Source organism: Antrostomus carolinensis, unplaced genomic scaffold, assembly GCF_000700745.2.
Source record: "Antrostomus carolinensis isolate BGI_N321 unplaced genomic scaffold, ASM70074v2 scaffold1058, whole genome shotgun sequence".
NCBI lineage: Eukaryota > Metazoa > Chordata > Aves > Caprimulgiformes > Caprimulgidae > Antrostomus > Antrostomus carolinensis.
Genome location: NW_010333480.1, coordinates 1 through 24,880, shown reverse-complemented (window position 1 = coordinate 24,880; position 24,880 = coordinate 1). Strand labels below are relative to the sequence as shown.

Genomic DNA, 24,880 nt, shown 5'->3' with positions numbered 1-24,880 from the left:
CAAATCTTAGTTACTTTTCCTAATCCTTATATTTAGTAATAACAGTATTTTTAACTCCTGATATTTCTTTACTTTTTTTTTTTGCATTTTGAGGTAACAGCAGTTTTTGATTAAGCAATTGTTTTTAATTCTTGTGTTAACAGAGCTGGAATTTGAGAACGACATTATAAAGACTTCAACAAGAAACAAGGAAAGTCCTGATAACACCTGTACTCTAGAGAAGCTATGATCATCAGGGCTTTATTTTGCTTCATCTTGACTATAATCCCAACAACTAAGAGATATAGGAAAATGTGTATCTGAGCTGTACAAAGAAAGCAATGAAGCACGGTGCAGATACTGATTTGCTCCCTTAAGCAAAAACTATGGGATTTCTCACTAGTGCAAGAAACAAGAGGCCTGCGTAACGTTGAGCCCTTCTAAGGTCTGTGAAAACCCAAGAATCAGACAGGCACCCTGCACACAAGAAAGGTGAAGGGCTCAAGAACGTGAACCGCTACGATATGTGAAATGTATTCTCAATACACCAGTCCCACACACAATCACTTATTGACAAAAAAGCTCTATAAAATTGTTTGCATAACCATTTACAAGGACATAACACTTGAGCCCATCACTATTTGGGCAGGAAATAAAGACTGGAAAGCCTTACATTAGTTTTGCTATGTGAAATTTTTCCTACAATGGAGATAACAAGCTCTTTATGAGAAGGCTGCATCAGTGCAACTGGGACGTTGTTCACTTTCACTGTTTTGGAAAGTGGAAGAAACTGGAAAGGCATTCCCCTGGAGATAGTAGTCTTGGTAAGGCAAGAGGAAAAGGACTGAATGGATACAAAGCAAAATGATACATGGAAATGTTGCAAAAGTACAGGAGTGCCGTAAGTAAGAAATGAAACCCTTTCACTATGGTGGTTGGTCAGTCTTGACACCATATGAAAATATGTGTTTCAAGATTAAGGACAGTGCTATGGATGTCATTTCATGTGACCAGTCCTAAAAGCATGGTGGTTAATTTTAACACCCAACTTGGAAGAAAAAATCCAAGCTCTGAACTGAGACAGAAAACACAACAGATGTCATGAACTCCACAGCACAAAGTGGCATCCCAGGATACATCTCAGATCAGTCAAAAACCACACGAACAAGGACTCCTCATGTGATACAAGGCACAAAAGATGCCGTGCATCAGGGATGAAAGTAAAACCACCATCTACCATAGACAATGTTGAAAATACCTTGGAGCATAGTTGCACGTGCAATTCTGAGCATGTGGAAAGCTCAAAGCTAGCATGTGCTGACCATAATATAAGCAAAAGGCCTAGATTCACCAAAGCTCTACAAAAATTAACTTCTACCTATTTTGCTTTCACAGCACACAATTTATGACTGAACACAACACTCTAAAGATTGTTTGGCCTTGCCTAATTCTGTAAAATCAAAAGAGGGGAAGGAAAAAGTACCAAGAACAGTAGAAAGAAAAAATTGAATTGATATTTCAATGTTATTTATTTAGTGAAAGATGTTTCAATTAGCTCTTTTTATCTGATAGAAACCATGTGAAACTTCCTACACCAATAAAAATCTCCAAAAGTAGTAATGTACTAGTAACTTAAATGTCCACTTGAAGAAATAAAAACAAACCTTCTGATTTTCTTCTATTTCATTTCGCATTTTCTTGTCTACAGGCACTCTGGTCAGTGATCTATAAAAATAAAATATCAGTATCACTCAACCACTGTATTTTTGAAAATGTGTTAAATAACGTGAAATACGTATTTTAATATCATATCCAATGCACTGTAATTGAAGAATGCTGTAATTAAGACTTAAAAATAAGCATAATGCAGTGTCATAAATATTTTATTTTTAAAACAAATATTTTTTTCTGTGTTACTCTAGTAAACTCAATTTTCAAATTTATGCTAGGTTTCACTGAATATTATTAGTGTATTTTTTACCACTCTCAGTCTTTCCTCTTGTTTTTACTGGAAAATAGAATGTATATTATAAAAAAATTGTTTTATCATCTAAATTATTATTAAATAAATGCCATATTTGCATATTTTCAGGTAATGTTGCTACTCAACATCAAAGCACAGGTGGACAAGGATACAACTTGATGTTTTGGCCAAAGGCAAGGAAAATATGCAAAAAATGATCACTTTAAAATTAGCTGATATTAGAGATTTACAGATTGAGACCTTTGAAAATATTAAGTATTCACAGACAGTCAAAATTTTAGTTTCCTTAGTCATTCTACCTTTAGAAGGTAATCCATTAACTTGTCTTTTTTATGTTTTCCAGAACGTTGTGGAACACTATTTTAAATTCTTCTGACACAATGTATTATATGTGAGGTTTATAATTACTAGGCCATCATAAAATACTACCAGAAAAAATTAATCTCTCCATGTTTTAAGAAACTTTAAACCAGATTAATGTAAATCTGATTCTCCCAATAAATGCAAAAATAAACACTCCAGTTGTCTACATATTCTTTTCAAAACATGATAGTGCGTGTTTTAGCAAATCTGTCTGGGACCTTAAGAATAACTGAAGTCATCTTAAACCTCAAAGTTAACTAAACAAACTGAGAATGATCCTACTAAGCCAACTTCAATACTTATGGATAATAAAGCAGTTATTCAAGAACATAAATCCTCACCTCTTCCCAAAAAGAAACTGATTTAGAATAGATCTTGCTGGTAGACTCTACATGTTTCACAATATGTCAGAAATACAACATAAAACCAGTTTACTTGAAACAAATCTTCAAGCTTTCCAGGCGATCAGAGAGACTACTTGGTAAGTGCAAACAATATGATTTCCAAGCTTTGTTTATAAACACTACATAATTCACTGCTGATAAATACCCTTTTTCCATTCAACTCCCCTAAATATTCTGGCAGATTACTTTTGTCACTGCGAATCCCCTCTGGACCATGTGAGGGAAGGGCAATAGAAGATCAAGAAGGAGCTGTATTTATACCAACCCATACTTGGTGGGCTTTCCTTGGCTCAAAACAAGAAAGGTGTAACTTAAACTGTGATGTCAAAGACAGCACTAAAAAACAGTCAACATGGTTCAAATATATTATTATCACTAGTCACTGTAGGATGAGCTTAACTTTCTTATTATTGTTCAATTAAAGTCTTTTCCATAAAGCTTTTATAATCACACTGCTAAGTACTCACTATGCACATAAAGAATGTAGTGAGCATATTCAATACTGAGTAAATAGATCTTCTACTGTACTACTTTCTGTGTTCACTAGTTTTGAAATAAAAATTGTAGAACAGAAAGCAAGAAACTATAAATATTTCTGTTGAAGGAGAAACATTGCTGATTAAGATATAAAAAATATTAAAAGAAACTGTAAGTACAAAGAAAAGAATATCTGAAGCCAAATTTAAATTTGGAAAAATGAAGGAGAAAGATTAGGAAAAAACATCATCAAGCCAGAAGTCTCAAAAGCTGACTATGTAGGACACTGCTTTAAGGAACCTTCTACCAGCAACAGACATAATTCAGGAACACTACAAAACTCTCTCATTAAAAGAACATCTGTAATTGATGGGAATTATTACTGAGAACTTACTTAGCCAATAAGCAAAAGAGCTACTTCACAGAAGAACTCCACAGCAAGGTGGAAATTTAATATGAGTCAGTACTACCACAACTGTCATTCTGACTTCACAGCAATAGTTTTAGAGTGTCCTGAAGTAAAAAATATTTTAGGGGAAAAAAAAGCTCTGATTTTTATCTTGCTAAGCTCAACAAATAGTAGTAAAGCCTGCAACTCTCAGAATCAATGCTTCATTCTGCATAGACAGGTGATAAAAACTGCACAGATAAAAAGAACAACCTAAATCTTTCCAAATAGCTTAGAGTAGTAAGTAACATAAAATATGAATGTGAAAACAATAAAAAAGCAGAAAAGAGAAGACAAAGCTGGCCCACCATTAGCAAGGAAGTAAAATACTTATCAGCAAAAGGTAAGCTTTTCTGATAGCTTTTTTGGTAATAAGAAAGCAATACATTAAAGAATCGTTAACTGGCTCCTTGACTATGCATGGCAGTTGACAATGCCAGGATTCTACCAAGATTTTAGGGAAAAAGTGTGATGGTCAATACTTGAGAAGGACACTTGAATTTGAGGTAACAAGTGTAAAAGTACCTGTGAAAGACATCTGTTTATTTTGAGTTCAGTTATTTGTTCAAGTTGTCAAGAGCTTCATAAAGTTTCATGCATGTTTTAGTAAATATTAAGTGCTAAGGACCCACTAAAGAGAAACATGTTACTGTCTGAAAGTAAATGGGATACTATTTATTACTCTACATGATGTACGAATGTCTTTGTATGACCTTAAGGCTGTAATATTTTCTATCATAATTTTATGCATCTTTATTCTTACCTGGAAGAACATGCAGCTATGTAGTACTGCATAGCAGGAGAAAAAAGGAAGCTTTTCACATATTCATAATGTTAACATTTATGAATTATAAACAAATAGCAAGAAACATAGTACTATAATTCTTATTATTGCATTCTTAAATAACAGGTAATTATGACACATATACAACAAAAAGATTAAAAACACCCTGTAAAATGAATTATCAAAATGTCGCCATAACACATATTAGTTGTTATACTGTCTACATCTGATGACATTTTGTAAAATCTACCTCAGACTAACCTTTTCAACTGGAAATACTGAGACACAAAAATGCAGGTTATAAACTAGAAAGTGAAAGAAACTTCCAGAGGAAAGATATTCATTTTTTATGGTCTAAGGAACCTCTCAACTTTTAAGGACCACATAATATTTAATTTTTGTTTTCGTAAGTATAGTTCTACAATTTTTATACAGCCTTTTCAAACCAAAATTTGCATAATTAAAAAATGGCTGTTTCCATATCTAATCCGTATGTAATTTAAACAATTTTAAAATACTACTGTTATAATGATCAGTTACCTTTTTAAGTGATTAAGCAACATTCTTTAATTTCCTGTTTATTCTAGGGTTTTTTTCCCCCCAAACTGGTATTTTTGACTCAGCAGGTTCAGCACAATTAGATTATTAAGGAAACATTTTTTTGCACTCTTTTTACACAATTCCCCTTTAATTTAAGTTTGTTGTCAATGCCGATCTACTAACTTTAATTTATTTAAATACTTGTAATCTCTCATGTTAAAAATAGCATGCTAGATTAGCATATCAGAAAAAAATCATACAGGACAGAAACTACAATTCCCCTTTTAATAATCCTAAAGTCTTCTTATACTTTTACCCATAAAAACGTTTGAAGAGTAGGTAAATTGTGCTCTAATGCCACAAATACACAGCGGGGGTCAGAGAGGGATGTCACAATTTAGTGACTTTTTAAATCAATGATTTAAATGTCACCTGGCATACTTCAACCTGACTTTTTCCTCTCCTTTAAAGAACAGAATTGGTTTTGCTGTTCAACATTATGTACATTTCCAGTATCCTCTATGGAAAGCTGCATTTTCTGATTGCTAATCTAAGTGTAAACTTGTACCCTACTATTTCATGTTAAACACATTTCAGACATTTTAAAAGTTATTTTTCTTCCTTGAAATAAGATGCTACAAAGGTAGTTTTTCCATTACAGTGTAGATTTTCTCTAACAGAAAATCAGAGATGACAATGAAACACTGATTATTAAACAATAGTTATAAAATGTGAAAGTACACTGAGTTAAGAATCCTATTTATCCTATCATATTTAATTCAGTAATTCAAGCAAATATTGCTGACAAGATTACATGAAGAACTTATTAAATATAAAGAAAAGTATTTCTCAATTACAATACAACTGGCTTACAGGAAGAACAATTTTTAATATTAGTACAGAGGAAAATGTTATTCATTTACTTAATATTTATCTTGATCATTTAATAAGTAAAGTGTTATGGGAAACAGATCTTCCCCAGTAAGAACACTAACATACAGTCGCCGCAGCCCAGTCTTGTCAGCAATGTTGTACTTAGAACTAACATGGGTGAATCCTCTATGAAATTTAATAACACAATCCTGCCTCCTCCTACTGTGAGTAGATCCATTATTAATTCAACAGAATTTTCCACCTGGGAAAATATAATTCCAGTAAAAACTGGGAGGACTAGGCATTAAACCACAAGTGCCTGAAGGATTAGGATGCCTTCATGGCATCTCCTGCATCAGACAGGAAACATTCAAGAGACTCATCATGAGCTCTCCCAGGAGTTATTTTCTACTCAGTGAAATTGCCTGGAATCCATCTAGCAAGCTGTAAAATATGAATATCTGACTGCAGGATTCAGGCATAAATCTGTATTACTGTCATTAAATTCAAATGCAAACATAAAGACAGTATTTGAAAAACAAGCTTAAGTATCATACCTGGCTCTTATTGGGAAGTTCTGAGCTATGTCTTTCATTACCTTTAAGGCATCATAAACAGGGGTAGACATAATTCGAGCAGCTGCTTGAAAACTAAGATCTGGGGGGGAAAAAAAGATAAAAAAATAAATGGAAATAACACTATCAATACTGCCTACAATCAGAAAACTGATACATATGCACACTGACTATTAACATTTTTTTTTGTTGCAATTATGCATTGTAAAAGATTGTGAAGTAACATTATTAAGGTCAAAAAGACAGGTACTTCATAGTTAGAAACATAAAATTCAGGCTTTCCTACAGAATTCTGCTTGGCTGTCTTAAGCATACACATTGTACATGTAATTTCTAAGTTTTCAAAACACACTGAAAAAAAAAGACAATTCATCACATTGTATTATGCCAGTATCACAAGGATATCCTAGATACACACCAACCCACGAACAGCCATAACTGCAGTAAAGAATAAGAACTTCCCAGCTCCAGGACTTCACAAGATTTTCAGAGAAGATATATTAACTGTAGGAGGCCGTACTGAGCAAGTGAGGTATACAATTTTCAAGAGTAGCAGCAGTTTCACAGGAAGATAAAAAGGAGACTCATTAAAGAAAGGCCAATCTACTGGCAAATTTCAGTTCTCTTAAGTGTCTAGTACAATTTTTAAAGGGATCTCAATTTTTCATTCTCTGTTTTTTCTCAGAATGAAACTAATTCTCATATATCAGGACACTTTATAATTAATTTGCCTATCCACTGGAAAAAAACCGATGGAATTCAGTTAGCCTTCTCTGGTACCTAACCTGGGTATGACAAATCTTGGCATATGAAACTGTAGAAAATCCAATCTTGGTACCAACAGGGTAAGGCAATAATATACCAGGTGCTTCCATGTACTTTGGATACAGTCTGCCCAACTACATCAGGGCAATGATGCTTTTTCTTCATAATCTGCTAGTTAAGATGTTTGAGCAAAAACAGAAGGCCTCAGGTTATTCAGTTTGAGGAAAGTTGATGCCACATACAGTAAAAAGTGCTGGGCAGAAAGTCATAGAGGATGCTGCCTACTAGAACTTTGCACTATCTTTTTGAAACACTTAGGAATTAAAAAAAAAGGCCAAAGAAAAGTGAATAGCACACATTTCTAGTTTAGCCTGATAAGGTACACCTTGGCTGGAAAAAAGGGTAGTCTGAGAGGTGGAATGTTAACTTGGTATTTGTTAGTACTTTTTGTTAAAAGTATAAAGAGATCACTGTTTCCAAAAAGAATGTTTCGGATCACTTTGAACAGTCAGGTAAGTTGTGATCAGGTGAAGCAATACCCAATTGCTGCTATTACTACAGACAGGGATGCCTTACCTGCTGTGCACTTAGGACATACACTTAAAATCCTTCATAAATTGTTAATCATTTCCATTTTATTCTGAACAGTTACAATATGAATATTCAAATCCCACTGAGGGAAACTGACATGTCTTTTTACCTTTTTGGTTATCTCTGGTCAGGGACTGTCACAGACCTCCCCTCATGGCACCCTAACACAGCCAAGAGCAGTATAGGGCACCTTGGGGAAAAGATGAACCTGAGTTTAAAGCAGATCTCAAAGTATGCTTTGAAACCTAACGAAGCACTAGAGAAACTTTTCACACAGATAAAAGAATGAGTTATTAAAGGGAATACCACACTGGTACTCTGTGCATCATTTTTCACTATGAATAGTAAACCTAATTATTTACCTGAAACACAAAGGCTTTTGAAAGACAACTCTTGAATTGTGTTTTGGGCCATTTATAAATAGAAGTATGCCCTATAGCAGAAGGAGTTTTGGTTAAATTTAGTTAAATTTTTACTTGGAAGCTAATTAAAGGAAATCAGAGAGTATCTGAGCCATTAACTCAGTCAATGTAATTAGTCATTAAGAATGCACATGAGAAAGTACCCAGTCATGTCAGGAGTAAGAATATCAAAACAACTGCACCATGCAAAGAGGGGCTGCAAACCCCCTGTCTAAAAGGCCCTGAATGTAGTTATCACAAGCCAGTACCAGTCTTCATGGCACCAAACAAACAGTATTCCAAAGCTTAACACTATATGAACTGGTTGCCTGGGGACCAGCACTAGTTTTTATTTATTTATATAGCCATGACACCACAGAAAAGGCTGAACAGAGATCCTGTACTAGCTTTCGAAGGTAGACACTAAAGGGATCAAAGTTTCACAGCTGCTTCTGCTTGAACAGCAATAAAGTGGTATTCAATTATATATGTTAAAAAATAGACAAAAAGAGAATTTTCTTTTTATTTGCACCGTAAATTTCTCAGGAGAACTGAATTGTAATGTTTTTCAGGTTTTTTTAACTTTGGACCAAGATAAATCCTGCAGTTGAAGGCAGTTAATTGATAAAAGACTGCAAGTGAACTACAATTATCTCAAATAGCTAGTTTCAGATCGGGTACTCCTGGCAAACTCCGTTAACAGTCAGGATCCCAAAACGAAACTGAAGTTCAGACGACTGTTCAGTCTCCTAGTACAAAGGCAAATCAGTTTTGATCAGGTTGTCCCCTAAAACTGAATCATAGAATCATTTTGGTTGGAAAAGACCTTTAAGATCATCAAGTCCAGCAGAAAACCTAACACTGCCAAGTCCAAGAATGAAGAATGTAACAGACAAAATTTAGTTGCCTAAACTTAAGTGTCATGACATTTTAGGGACCTGTTTTACAGTGATTTGTAATTCCATTCAAGCAACAGAATGACCTGCAGGTCATCAGCAGAGAAGCCGTTTAGAAATCAACTTCTAGATATTTGTTCTCCTTTTCCACAGGAAAGCTTTTAAAAGTATGTTCTTCCATTTGATGTTGTATTAAAAAAATATCAATGTGAATTCCAGTACACTGATAAAAGTTAGAATTTATAAATTAAAGAAAAACTTTCTTAACCTGACTCAGTAATCATGTGAAAATAATATTTTTTGCCAGGTCTCTCAAAAAAATATCAGAAACTAAACTTAACATCTGAGAACACATCAGGCAGAAACCCGGGCAATATAACTTCTGTCTTTAAAATTAGGAAACCTAGTTATGATTCTCCATCTTATAGAATTTCTTCAATGCTCCTTTAATTTCTAGCCTATAATACTAGAACAAGACACCAACACATTCTTTTTAAATACTTGATACATACTATCAAGTATATACTGACTTTTCATGAAACCATATATACTATCAAGTATATACTGACTTTTCACGAAACCACATGTCTCTTTTTAAAAGAAGCTTTTACCATAATGTTGATACATCAACATAACAAAGGAAAATTAAACAGAGTACTGTGCTAATTCAGAAAAATGCAATACATACCCTGTAGCTCCCAAACCTTCAGCGGTTCCATGTTGTTAGTAGTTTCAATTAGATGTTTTTTAAACTCTTTCAGGTTATTCTTTAGATCAGGGTGCATTTGTCTACAATAAAACATTTTTTTTAAAATGCAAAATCAATGACACTGATCAATGTCTGCTTTTATGTACAGTATTGCTCAAGGCTAACATTGTATCTTTAAGGTAGCAAGCAAGAATTAAAATTTTTATTCATTCCTAAAACAAAAATGAGGATTTGGAGTGAGAAGAGATGATTCCTGAGGACTAAAAAGCAGTTAATTACAAGGAGTTCAATCGTTTTATAGTGATCTGTCCCAAACCCTCTCACATAAATTTTGATGGAATAAATGAACTCAAAGATTAAATAGTGTTAACACACAACACAGGTAACCATATAGTTAGTTTACTATAGCATAAAGTTTACTAACTGTACCACAGATTAACTGCAACTGTACAGAAAGTCTGTTGTATTACTTACAAAAGATATAGGTAAGATAATGTTGAGAACACCTATGAATTAACATCACTGACAAAATCAAGGTAATGAGCACACAAATCACTAGTGAGACATGAAGGAAAGCATGGTGCCCAAAAGCTTGGGTATTTATTTTTTTATTTTTTAAACATAATCAGGCAAAGATATTTTGAGGGCAAAGATTTCAGTCTGCTACAAGACACCTTTGAACGTCAACGATTTCCACTAGATTGCTAAAGATTCTTCTACTAGAAGTATAGAACAAGAAACAAAAAGTAGCTACAAACAGACACCTAAAGCATTAAGACTAAGTTCTGTAACATTTTATATTTTATTTTAGACATTTAAAAGTTTCACAAGGAATCCCTCCCTCATTTTTTAACTGTTGGATGATATTAATCATTGCTCTTTATAGAAAAAGAAAAATTTCCCTGACGAAGACTGCTGTTAGGGAACTAAAATATAATCCAGGTTCCTCAAAGAGAACACACTCAACTGTAAAGGGAAGCAAAGAGAAATTTTTTTCTGTTTTACTTGTGACATAGACCTAGAAATGACAAATATAATTCGTACCCTTAGAAATCTGTTTATGAAGTAACAAACTCTTAACTAGTTTTGAGCTTTTTAATTACTGTTTTTACTGCCTTCTTTGCAAGGTTACCTAGCCACAAGCCACAACCAAGATCTATTATTGATGCTTGGTCCCTAATTTCATAGAATCACAGAATGGTTTGGGTTGGAACGGACCTTAAAGATCATCTAGTTCCAACCCCCCTGCCATCAGCAGGGACACCTTCCACTAGACCAGGTTGCTCAAAGCCTCATCCAGACTGGCCTTAAACTTTTCCGGGGAGGGGGCATCCACAGCTTCTCTGGGCAACCTGTTCCAGTGTCTGACCACCCTCACAGGAAATAATTTCTTCCTAACATCTAATCTAAACCTGCCCTCTTTCAGTCTTGTTCACCTGCGCTACGGCCAATGTGTGCACAAAATCAAACACATATAAAGCAACTGAAAAAAGCTACCCTCTCTGGATATCTATCATGATGTGGGATTGAATTATGTTAATTTTCACAATCAAATAGTTATATTTCTAGGATTTTATGTCTCCTGCTTACATTTGTAGCTATTTACAACTGAGAAAACTAAGACCTTTGACATGGCTATAACGGAGGGACAATTTACAGATTACTGAAATATCTCATCTCCAGTATGAAAAGAAGAAGAAAAAAATGAGTCTAGAAGCAATGTCAAAAAAAACCTGAGTAATTATCTGACAGCTCCACAAAATAGTCACAGTGCAATATAAAAGAACTTAAGTATAGCTAAACCTGGCACAATCCAAGAAGAAAAAAAGCTCAGAAAATGATTTGACATAAGCATTTGATATTAACTGCTGGGGAAGGTCTCTAATACACAGGTGAAATCACAAGGAAGCCTACAGATCTGGGCATACTTCTCTCTCAACGTGTTTACTTAAAAAAGGCAGAAAGGGGACAGGCTCTCAAGAATTTAGATAACATAAGCAGCTCTGAATTCCGAGAAGACTTACAGCTTGGTGAGAATACCTACAAGCAAGATTACTTTTTGCTTTAAATAATAAGAGAGAATGACACTAGAGAAGACCCACACTCCTGTATTTCTTGTGTAAGAAAAAAAAACAGGATTTATGATGCACTGCATGAATTCACTATTACAGGAAAAGGGAAGCACTTTTGATGACTGTAACCACAAAATTAATCCATCAGTGGAGGACTGGAAGGAGCCCTCTAGAGGGTAGCATCCAATTTCATCTACCAGATTGTAACTTGGAGATAAAAGAGTTCCTGCTGGAACAGAACACAAAGTCATGAACTCCAAAATAAGAAGACATCTATAAAAAGCATATCTTCCAACAAATATCACTCCTTAACTCTAAGAAATTACTATCCACCTTGAAAACATCTTATGTAGCTAAAACACATGGGTTTGGATTTGTTGTGCTACTACTTCAATTTTGAAAACCAACATTTTGATTCCAATTATCTGAAAAGTAGCAGCAAAAATTTACTGTAGGTACAAACATGAAAACACGGTGTTCTAAGTTTTTGTGACTGTTGCCTAGAGGCAATTTTTTTACTTTAAAAACAGTTTACTGTACAGATTCTAAGATAATTAGAAAACTAAAAGCAATACATTGAAATGAACAGGACAAACAACTGTTGCATCTTTACATTCACAAAAAATTAAACAGAATTTTTGCCAGTGGCAAATAAAGTAATTTCCAAAATAATCTCACTACTTCTATTAAAAAAAAAGTTATTTTTTGTTCAGGTTCCAGAAACAAATGCAGAAGTTTAAAACTTTTATCAACTCACTTTAATTTGCCAAAGAGAAATCCTTGGACATCACTTTCCTCCTCCTCATCATCATCTTCCTCTTCTTTTGTCTCATTCGCTCCTGAACACATAGCACATGTAGATAACAAACCAAGAAATTTACTGATGTATTATGTTCTTATGAATTATAAAATGGTTAACAGAAACATAAAATCAAGAAGTTGTTGTTCCCAGATGTTATTTCAATTACATTTGTATTTATGCACTCATATTTTGGCATCAGAATAAATCACTTTACAGAACTTAGCATCGTTCAAACTGGTTTTTAAATATAATTCATCCAATGGTTAAATTTTTTATACAAATGAAATTGATATGGTTAAATAGTTCACTTCTCAAAACAGTCATTTCTTGGTTTGATTAAGTGCTCAGGTATAACTCTTATCAGCCAACTACTACTAAATTTATGTTTGAAAAGCATGATGAATTAAAGTGCTTGAATCTTCAGCTAGCATTTGATGTCAGACATAAGGTTTTTTCCCTTAAAAAATTAAACTATTTTTGACACGACTCAAAGGCTATTAAACCTTAGTCCTACCAAAGAGAGTTAATTAATTTTCTTTTATATCTTGTAAATGTCCACGCAAAGTTATTTCTCTGTGCCAGAATGCTATAGTTACCACTTCCTGTGGTAAATGTCTCATTTCAACAGGTAGTAGCATACATACACTGGTACCAAACTCCATGATAGAGCACACCTTTCCTAAAGATTGTGAATGTATTTCCACATAAATTCAGGAAAAAACTCTCACCCCTGAAACACTAATGTGTAGATACTGCAGTAATTAGCAGATTAGAGATGCCAACAAACAAAGTAATTGAAGAACAAAGGTTAAACATTCTAATACTTATTGAAAGGAATCAGAATGAGTTATGCTTTGAAGAGTCACAGCAAACAACAATTAGAGGTTAGGTAATGAACTATACCCTAAGCACAGATGTCTACAAATGCCTGCATATATTTTGATGTCTTAGCTCCTAATCCCTGAGACTTCCTTCTGTAAAAAGAAATTAAGTATAACCTTCAAAACATTACTGACTTAATTGAAGATTATAATATATTTCAATAGTATCTCCAGTAAGATATAAATAAATAAAACCCACATACCTTTAACCTGTGTGTCATCTACTGCTTTATATTCTGTGTTCTTTATTGCAAGTTCTACACCATATCCCGACAAATACATTTTTCTGGAACTTGGTTTCTGTGTGATGACATTGTTTGAACAGAACAAAAAAATGTTACTTAAAAAAATGTATTTATAGGAGATTAACAATATCTAATATTGTAACCTTAAAACGTTATGACAGTTGTAACTTAAATTTATCTTTCAATTTATGATTCAAAGTACAAAATGCTACACTAAACAAATTACAAGAGTCAAGTAAGGCATACTGACAGTCCACTGAGGAGGTGTGTAACAGAAAGCGAGGACTTCCCTTATCTCCTGCAGACCACAGAAAGGCCGTGTCAAAACTGGAGTCCCTTCACATAATATTAGAAGAAAGACTAGAACAGGCAGAGCTGGCAGCACCCGATACAATTATTGATGCCTTACAATTCACATTTTAAACTCTTACTAATTTCTTTGTAATTTTGCCAGACTTTCAGTATGATAGGAGGAAATTGTCTATTTCTGCATCAGACAGATTTTTTAAAAAAAACATTTTGATGAAAGAGTTAATCACTTTCTGCAAGGAGGATTAAGAAAATGTATTAAAGTATCACCACTAAAACCAGGTTGCCACTTATTAAAAACAAGCAAGTATTTCTAGCTTTGGAGTGCAAGTTTGTCATTCTGTCCTGGTCTTTGCTAGGATAGGGTTAATTTTCTTCTTAGTAACTAGAAAGCCTTGTGATTTGGTTTCAGTGAAGATTGTTATGAAAAGAAATGTTGATAACTACAAGGACACTGCGCTTGGGCAGTTTCCAAGAAGAGAGGACTGAAAGGGGGGACTGGAGAAGAAAAGTGCAGTAGTTAGTAATGTGCCAGTAAGATATTCCATATCATATTATGTCATATTTAGTATATTAACTAAACTGACAGGCTGACTGTAAACGGGGGGATTCTCTCAGGAATAGCTCAGGCTCGCTTTTCCGGGATTGCGATTTTGGTTTCAGGGTTCCTTTTCGCTCCTCCAGGATCATTATCAGTGGGTGGTGAGCCATGGTACTCTGCATCACTCATATATATATATACACACACAGTTGTTATTGTTATTACTCTTATTTTAATTTTATTTTTACTCTAATTAATAAATTGTTCTTATCTCAACCTACAAGTCTACTCACCTTTACCCATCCAATTCTTTCCCCGTGGAGGGGGAAGGGGGCAGGGTTTCTGCGAGTGGCTGTGTCTTGTTTGGCTGCCAGTTAAGTTAAACTATCACACATTCAATACTGTAATTACTCAGAGTATACTTATTTAAAAAATGTGCCCTAATTTGCCCAAAATGTATGCAAATCCCCTTTCCAAAACACAATTTGCACATGCACAGCAGTGATTTCTTGAAAGACTTCCAGCTTGCAATTTCTAAGAATCATTCTGGATTGAGAATCTTCCAGCCCACAGCTGAAAACCAGCAGGGCTGGGGGTTTTCTCCGTTGGTGCTCTAAGCATGTCTCAAAGCAGAGAGAGCATAGCACTCTCTAAGCAGTCTCAGTGATACTGGCAATAAAAAATTACAGCAGAAAGACTGTACCTTTTCTACTCTCAATGCTCCCTCTTCTGGCATTTAATGTAAAAAAGGAGGGACCATCCATCTCAGGGGGAACCAAAGAATAAAAATGCAGGCTGTGAGGAGGGAAGAAAAGGGAGGGGAATCTGAAGAGAGAAAAAGTGCAGGAAGACAACATGCATTTGGCAAGCCATGGTGCATAAGCAGATCAGAGCAAGGAGACTGTAGGTACTTAATTGAAATAAAAGTGCATAAAAGAACATAAAGTTCAGTAAAAGCAACTTAGAATTTAAGACTGATTTCCTCAAATTCTCTATTCATTACTTTGAGCAAACAACTCAAGAGTCATCTACAAACTATGGATCTCATCTCTCTGCAATGCCTGGTCTACATAAGTCACAGCAACCTCTCACTCCATCAGATTATTCTTGTATTAGTCACACTATTTAAGAGCTGTACTTTGAATATAAATTAGAAAAACCTTCCAATAACCAAAACCAGGGACAATATAATTCCATTAAATGGTATTTGTCTTGTTTTGTTTCAGGCAGAAAAGTAAGTTAAGAAAAGCATTCAGAAACATTATGTTTAAAATACTGACACTGTGGAATGCAAGTGTGGAAAAACTGATCAATGATGTTGACTGTGATAGCCCATGCAGCTGTACTACAATGAACATATGAGATTATATTGAGAATATATAAAATAATTATAATCAAATATATAAAATAATTATAATCAATTATTTTTCAACTTGATTTTCTATTCTATTTATGAGTTTTCTAATTCTTGTTACTTATATATTCACTCTGTTGCACCAAGATTCACCCAAGATCTTCATACAACACACTACCATAAGACATATAACCAAAAAAAGAGATATTTCAAGATCAATCAGTGATGCAAACAGTGCTTGCATGCAGGATTAGATAACATTATCATGCTTTCCCAGCACCAAAGTTCTTATTAGGTGAATCACTTCACCTAGAAAGCTTTAAAATTAGAATATATATTGCACATTGTGTTGGGTTTGGGAGGGGAGGGGCAGGGTGGCATTTTTGGCAGTGGGGGAAGGGGCACCTTGTGAGAGTGAAAAGCTCCCCTGGCTCCAAGGCAGAGACCCCCCAGCCCAGGCTGGGCCACTGAGCACTATAGAAACACCTCTGTGAATCCATATTTGTGAGGGGAAGGACTGTCCTGAGAAGAAGGTGTGGTACCTGGAGGAGAGGGCATTGACCTGAACAAAAGACAACCATCAGCCTAAATAGAGAGCTTCATTGTCAGGAGGAAGGAGGAGTAGGACAGAACCTCAGACACCCAGCTCAACCCCATGGAGTAGGAGAAGGCAAAGGAGATCCCTGCAGCCCATGGAGGTTCAATGGCAGAGCAGATACCCATGGGTAGGCCATGGAGGACTCCACGCTGGAACCGAAGAGCTGAGCCTTACATAATTGAGACCCCAAGAGTCACTTGCTGCCAGAGCCGGGGTGAGGAGGTGTGCTGGACCTGAGGTCCGTCAGCAGCCTGTGGATGTCCCCATGCCGGAGCCGGGAGCTGAGCCCAAAGAGGTCCGTGATTCCATGGGAAGCTCACTTTGGAACATCTTGTTCCTGGACTTCCATGCCAGGAAAAACGGCAATGGTGAACTGAATGAACCTCCATTCCCTGTCCCCTGTGTCGCTGGTGGGGCAGGGGGAAGGTAGAGAAATCAGGAGCAAAGTGATTTGAGCCCAGGAAGAAGGGAGGGGTGGGGGAAGTCGTTGTAAGATGTGGTTGTTACATCTCCTCAGATGAATGGCAACAAATTAAATTGATTTTTCTTCCCCAAGTTGAGTCTGTTTTGCCCATGACCATAACTGGTGAGGGAGCTGTCCCTGTCCTTCATTCCTAATCCCGTGCCCCCTTTGTTGTGATTCCCTTCCCATCTCACCAGGTTGGGGGAGCGAATGCAGGACCGCATGGTCCCACTGTGGGTCAAACCACCACACACATCATTTAGGCAAATGCAAAAATAAATGTAGAAAATGTGTTTTGTCAAAAAGAAGCAAAATAAAAGACAGAATACTAACAGTTTACTGAATTGATGTCAATTTGAATTGCATACCTGAACATAATGCCGGAGAACATAAACAATTTCCTCCTTTTGAGCCTTCTCAGATAAAATCTTGTGGAATTTGACAAAGTCTTTCGTACCCATTTCTGCATAAAGGATAACCACTGGGGCATCCTCTTTGAGAGTTGGGAATTTATGATCTCCCTTAAAAAGATATGGCCTGGGTCTGTTTAAAAAAAAACAAAACAAAACAACCGACAACCTGTGATATTACATATTCAGAAAATAAATTAAAAGAGTGGCAGTTTTTCTACTTCATAATTGAAAAAAACTGGTAAGGCTTATATGCTACAAGTATACAAGCCACATTAAAATAATCACAAAATCATGATTGCTCACAAACAAACTTAGAACACCAAATTTGCAAATTAAAGTATAAGAAACTGAAAAATCAGCATCAGCTATAAATAATTTTAATGTATTTTATCAAATCACAAGACAGAGCAAATGAAAAGCACAGCACTGAGATTTTGTGCAACAATCAGTTAACAGCTTGAAGCTCTTAATTTAAATGATGCATTACATCTATTAGAGAGGTACAGAGCAATCAGTAACAGAGTAGCAAAGGGATATTCAGTAAAGTTTGAGAACGTTGCTAACACATGGAAACTCACTGGCATTATATTTTTTTACCTCCAACAAGCTCTGTTAATTTAGCTAATTTTGCAAATTTTGACTGCCTACCTATCATCCTCATTGAAAGCCATGACTAGAAAAGTTACACCTTCTATACCTGCAATGATTCCTTAGATGACTGCAAATTTTTTGAATAAATCCTGGGAAAGACGTAAAAGTAACACAGCATATGACTGAGGAATACACTCAAGGTGCTAATTATCGATGAGTACACTTTTTCAAAGTTGCCTTTGCACAGTCACACTTAAAAGACCAGTAAACTCTCCAAGACAAATTCAGAAACTCTAATCCAACACGCTCTACAGAAGTGTGTGTACTAGATGCTCATTGAAAAGTCATACTGGAAAGGTGTAGGCAGAACTTCACATGCCACAGTTTCTGTGATGCAAAGCTTAGAAATATCTTCAGCGTAAAATCACAGAATAATTTACACTGCAAAGGACCTTTGGAGGTCATCTGGTCCAAACCCTCACTCAAAGCAGGGTCAACTTTTATCAGGTTACTCTGGGCCTTAACAGCAACATCCTAGGTAAGCTTGGTAGGTACGCAATCAAAGACCACATTTGTAAGGCAGACACAAAAGGGGGGCCTGGTTTGAGAAATAACTTGGGTGCACGCAGCCATGAGTCACAGAAATATCAGGCAAGCTTTCCCACTGCCCTCAGAGGACAAGGCAGACAAAGTAGGTGTCATCAGGGAGTCTGAAACAACTCTTGAATGAGAAAGCTCTCGTCAAGAACAGCTCCAGATTTGCCCCAATGAAAGCATACCTATGGGATGTGACTTGTGCAAACTTCCTTCTCATATCCAGTGAGACAAGAACTGCCACAGTCATTTATACAAGGTTCAAAACCTAAATCAAGGGAGCTTTTCTTAACTAGTCACCTAGGTACAGCAGAATGATTCCTGTTCTCAAAAGGTGGGTACCAGGTGCTCTCATGACTTTCTTGAACACTGACAGTCTCAAAGGAAGCATTTTATACTACAGTGAACATGCTTCACTAAAAAATTAAGTGCTGCAGGGAAATAACATGGCATAGGGCTACCATAATGACCTTGGATTGGAGAATTAAAGCGTTCAGCCCTTGTAAATCCAAGATAAGCCTCCTTTCTCTGTTTCTCTTTGACACTGAATACTAGTGAGAAGGAATTCATTCTCTTGCTTTTAGAGCTGAAAGCTAATTAATTTCCTGCCATAAGAGATTCTCATGAGAAGGCTGCCTGAAATGGAAGGAAAAGCAGTTGGGTAAAGATTAAAAAAATACAGATGTGGAGTTCAGCACTCACTAACTAGTTACTAGGTTAATATAGGCAATTATATGCTGCCTAGATAGTTGCCAAGATGGGATGCAGAAGGAAGGTGATGGACAGAAGACAGTAGACATGCATACTGACAAACTTTCTAAAGCACTGATTGTTTTGAGCCAAACGTGACTGCCATTAATGCTTCTGCTCTTGGCAGCAACAGCACCAGATATCTCAGTGTTGTGTTTTGGACAGTTTGCCAGATAAGTAATCCCAACAATTTAACCACTGAAGATCGCCCTTTGACACATCCACAGCCCTTGAAAAGACCACACAAAATACTTCCAATTAGAGCCTGTTGTAACCTGGCTGAAAGTGCAACAGGCCAAATCATAGTAGATGCTGCATAAAAGACTGGATGAAGCAAAACCTTGATCTTGACATGCACTATTTGGGCTCTCTTGAGTCCAAAGTGCCTGAAACTTCCTGGATCTCAGGTTGAGCTGATGGATTTTCACAAAATAATGCTGCAGCCACTTCTTTCTCTTCCAGTGAGATTTGAAACTATCGTATCAAAAACCAGCACATTTCTAATGTCCTCATCCAAAATGTGGAACTTCAGGACACGACTGAAAGCCTAGCTTAAGTTGGCCTAGCTTAAGTGAAAGAGTCATGACAGACAGAGGACAGAAAAAGAAAATGAAACACAAAGGAAAATAGTTTGGAATAAAAAAGGAATCAATAAAACAAAAAGATCTCTTTTCATAAAACTCACAGAGAAAAAGAATGACTGGTTTAGAGGAACCAACAGTGAGATGGCACGCTGTCCCATATATCATTTGCTCACTGTATAGAAGAGAAAGGAGCACAGCCCTACCTATATATCACCTAGGCTAAACAGCTCCAGCACAAGTCAAAAGCATCTGCTACCCAGAGTACAACTGGAAATAACAGTGGAAACAATTACCTGAAGGTGAATGTATCTTTCTCAAACTCTAGTTCCAGGAACTCTAAATATTTGAGTGACACAACTACTTTTGGGATGGAGAGGAGAGGAAACGTATAAAGATTTTGTCCCTGCGGCTCTGAAGGTCGTAATGTGACTGGTACACACAAAACTATCCACAACACAGTAACTTCAGTTTTGTTGCGAATTCTTAAAGTTAATGATTTCTAGAAGTCTTTCAATTCCAAATACCTCAGGATTCTATTGTTTAGCATCGTGATTTTCCAAAATCTTGTAAGTTTGGGGATAGTATCGCTAGAAAGGAGAATTTGCTGAATCCAGTTAACTGCTTTAGAATAAGAGTATATTCAGACACTGTGATAAAATGTTAAGGTCTCATGATGCCTTAATATGACCAGAACAATTCAACATCATTCCAAAAGCCAAAATACAGTACAAATAATTGATGTAAGAAAGTAAGAGACATTTGTCAGGCTGAACGTAATAGTTAAAAATGGGACATTGCAAACTAGACAGTGAAGTTTTGCAAAAACCTTGGCTATTGAATAAGTAAAAGAATGATTTATTAGTTTGTAGTTGTATCAGTGGACTTAGAAAATACCATAAATCACACATGTCGAACACAAAATTGTTTTCAGAAGCAACTATCCCCAAAGAGACAAATTTATAGGTTATCAGGGTTTTTTTTCCAATTCATATTTGATAGAAGGTAAAATACAAGAAACATACACTACTAAATCATCTTTCAGCTCTACATACCTCCATGAAGTGGCTGAGGGCATGGGCACTAATGTATATTATAGTGACCTTGACCATTGCAAGAAAAAAAAAAAAACAAACAAAACCCCACAACCAAACAAAAATATGTTACATACAGGTCTTGAAACAATACAAATGAATTATTTTCTAATAGAAATTAAACATTTTGCTTTCATTATTTTGTTATTGTTTGTTATTTTGATAGGTTCTACATACTTTATTTCACAGCCTAACCTCATTCTGGACTGATGCTAGTTTCCACAGGACAAAACCAGGCTTCATAGGTGCAAAGTCAGGCACAAGGTAAGGAAAACTTAAGATGAAGTAAGACTCCTCTTCCACTCCTGTGCCAAGCTCCTACTATTTAAAAAACCTCAACTGCAGTAGCACTGACTACTTAGAAAGGTCTGTCAGCAAACATACTGTCTTAGACACACTAAATGCTAAGTTTGTAGAGAAAGTACACTGTAACTTAAACTTGACTATCCCACACCAAAAAAAAAAGGGAAGAGCTACAAAATTATCCATGTGGTTAGAGGAGCAAAGATCTATGATATTATTTTAAAACCCTACTTTAATTCATACATAATTGATGAATTCTCATAAAGTGTTTAAAATATTTCACAACAAAAAGTAACTCCTAAAAGAATGTATACTTTAAATGAGTATGTCTTTAAATATCCAGTAAACAAAGATTTATGGGCTTAGCATTATCAAGTAGAACATAAAATTTCAAACTACTACAAGTATATATGCAATAATACATTTTCCTCTTTAGTAATCTATTTTTCCTCTTACAACAGATCATTACATTTACCTCTTAGTAGCCTTCTTCAGCAGCTTTTTTATTTCATTAGTCTTACAAGTGTGCTTCTCATGGATAACCACAAATACACTGCAGCCTTCTGGTGGAGGTTCATCAGCTGCAATCTAATATTTCAACAATTATACTCAACCAGAATGCTCTGATTGCACTTCAACTTAAACTCACATCCCTTTGATTAAAATAACTCAACAGCTGCCATTGAGTTGTGTTTCTAATTAAACCCATTCAAAATTGGGTATATGTGAGAAAAGTAATGGAAAATACTAGAAGATTAAGACCTTATAAAGCCTTTGTGAGATGTAGTCTACGAAATGCAGTCATACTCCAGAAAATGCAAGTCCATTTATATCCTGTGAAGACAGGGCTGAGAAATCTCCTCCACAAGCTGAAATCACAGCCTGTACTCTGAGGTATTTTTAATTTTAGTCACTGTCAGCAATCATGTAAACATACAAAGATTTGACTGCTAACCACTAAATCCCAAACAATTAATGTCAATTTTTGGTTCTCTCTCCTTCCCACCCCCCCGCTTTTTTTTATTTGTACTTTATTCAGCTATTCCCATGTAAAGCAGGAATCCTATGACTACATGTTAATGACTCTGAATTCACAAGTTGAAAGACAAAAATGAAAAGATATGAGTCTGAGATGATGATATTCCTCTAGAGAACACTTGCAAAAACTAAATTTATTACAGCTTATTACCTTTCAGAAACAGATTTCTCACTTTATCTTGAAGGTGGCATTGCTAAAAGGAGGAGGAGCAGTTTTAGGCTAGAGGTGCAGTGAATTTATGTCCTCCCACATTTTCATTAACAAAGCAAGTATTTGACTATTTTATCTTTCAACTTTTCAAATACTAAAATAACGAGAGAGATGAGAAGTCCACTAAATAACAAATATAATAAATGACTTGAAGCTACAGATCTACTTTGGAAATGTCTGATTTCCCATAGGATTATTTAAAGAAATGCAAGAAACCCCCGCAACTTGAATTTTAAAAATTAACAACTCCAAAAATTCTACCCTGAAAATAATGCTATCCATACAATTAAACACAAATATTTGTGTTCAATATGAGGCTTTGAGCAACCTGATCTAGTGGAAGGTGTCCCTGCTGATGGCAGGGGGGTTGGAACTAGATGATCTTTAAGGTCCCTTCCAATCCAAACCATTCTATGATTCTATGATTTGTTCCTGTCAATACAGTCAGTTTATAAAGCACCATTTATAATAATTTAGAAATGGATCATGTTTGATTCCAAGTAATGTCAGCATATATTCTACTGAACTGTAATAGTGAACATTCTTTAGTCTGCAGCTGAAATCCTACATAAAATCATGACCAAACATATCAGACAACACAGTCACCTGCTGAAACATCTGAACAGTTGGAGAATAGGCCCGTATGGAAAGTGCAAACTTCAATAGATTGATCTGCAAATTGGATAAAAATTGTCCTGCTTTCTTCAAGATTAAATTGTAATAGGAATACTCGGAATCTGTGGAAAGAAGAAAAAAAAGACAAACTCTGAGCACTTAGCCATAAATGATGTGATATATCGACCTGTGCTACAAAACAGGCAATATGATGTCAGCACTGCTTGGCAGTTCAAGAGTCTTGAATGCTGTCCACTGATAATTGCTTCCTTTCCTACCAATTCTAAAGGCCTAATGCAACACAAACACAAGAGAAGTGAGCACAACAGCACTAGTTAACATCTAAATCACTTTCAGCAATATAAAAATCCACTCAAGACAATAATGTCTCTCTGCAGACCCATATGGAAAGTCCTGAATGAAGCTTATGCATTCATTTCTATTTGTCAAGCTTATTCTAGCCTTATAACACAAATTTTGAAGGTTACTTACTTTCAACCAGTATTATTTTACAAATCATTTTCTCACATTTAGTCTGGGAACACTCCAACCATGCAACTTACATAAATAAAAATCCTCTAAAGGCGACATCCTTTGGGCTACTCTCACATATCCTGTTTCTTCCTTATAGATAAATGATAAACAAGAGTATAAGAATGGATGCAACATGTTAAGTGGCTTCCCCCTTCCCTGTACATCTTACCTTCCTGTTAACTTGCCCCCTCCTCTGTTTTTACCAGGGAGACCCAGCAGATGAGGCCTCTATAGAGAGACAGGAGCAGCCTCACGTTCACAAGCCCTGGTCCTCATGGGGGACTTCAACCACCCCAATATCTGTTGGAGGGACAACACAGCAGGGCACAAACAACCCAGGCAGTTCCTGGAATGAGTGGAGGACAACTTCCTTCTCCAGGTGTTTGAGGAACCAACAAGGAGGGGTGCCATGCTGGACCTTGTTCTCACCAACAAGGAGGGGTTGGTGGGGAATGTGAAGCTCTTGGGCACTCTTGGCTGCAGTGACCATGAAATGGTGGAATTTGAGATTTGAGGCAGGGGGGTTGGAACTAGATGATCTTTAAGGTCCCTTCCAACCCAAACCATTCTATGACTCAATTAGATCCTCAGGGCAGTGAAGAAGGTGCACTGTAAGCTCACCACCCTGGATTTCAAGAGAGCAGACTTTGGCCTCTTCAGGGATCTGCTTGGTCATGTACCATGGGATGAATTCCTGGAAGGAAGAGGGGTGCAGGACAGTTGGATCATACACAAAGATCTCTTCCTCCAAGCCCAGGAGCGATGCATCCCAACAAAGAGGAAGGCAGGCAAAAACAGCAGCTGGCCTGCTTGGATGGACAGGAAGATCCTGAACAAACTTGGGATCAAGAAAAGCCTGTAGAGGGTGGAAGGAAGGATGGACAGGTAACCTGGGAGGAATACAGAGAAATTGCCCGAGAAGCCAGGGAACAGGTTAGGAAAGCCAAGGGCCTGACAGAATTAAACTTGGGCAGGGATGTCAAGGGCAACAAAAAAAGCTTCTACAGGTATGTTGGGGAAAAAAGGAAAACTAGGGAAAACGTGGGCCCTCTCCGGAAGGCAACGGGAGATCTGGTCACCCAGGACATTGAGAAGGCTGAGG

The 24,880-nt window shown here is 36.2% G+C and overlaps 1 protein-coding gene across 1 annotated transcript in view; it reads right to left on the bottom strand.

The window, feature by feature from the left end:
* LOC104517460 (UDP-glucose:glycoprotein glucosyltransferase 2) overlaps window positions 1-23,366 on the bottom strand; it is a gene marked incomplete at both ends in the record, with an annotated part of 66,074 nt that extends 42,708 nt beyond the window's left edge. Inside the window, 8 exons of the mRNA XM_010173857.1 lie at window positions 1,644-1,704; window positions 6,410-6,509; window positions 9,769-9,869; window positions 12,619-12,700; window positions 13,748-13,844; window positions 17,423-17,597; window positions 21,856-21,968; window positions 23,236-23,366. Of these exons, the coding sequence (XP_010172159.1) occupies window positions 1,644-1,704; window positions 6,410-6,509; window positions 9,769-9,869; window positions 12,619-12,700; window positions 13,748-13,844; window positions 17,423-17,597; window positions 21,856-21,968; window positions 23,236-23,366 (860 nt within the window). The remainder of the gene's footprint in view (window positions 1-1,643; window positions 1,705-6,409; window positions 6,510-9,768; window positions 9,870-12,618; window positions 12,701-13,747; window positions 13,845-17,422; window positions 17,598-21,855; window positions 21,969-23,235) is intronic.
* Between the last annotated feature and the right edge of the window lie 1,514 nt (window positions 23,367-24,880).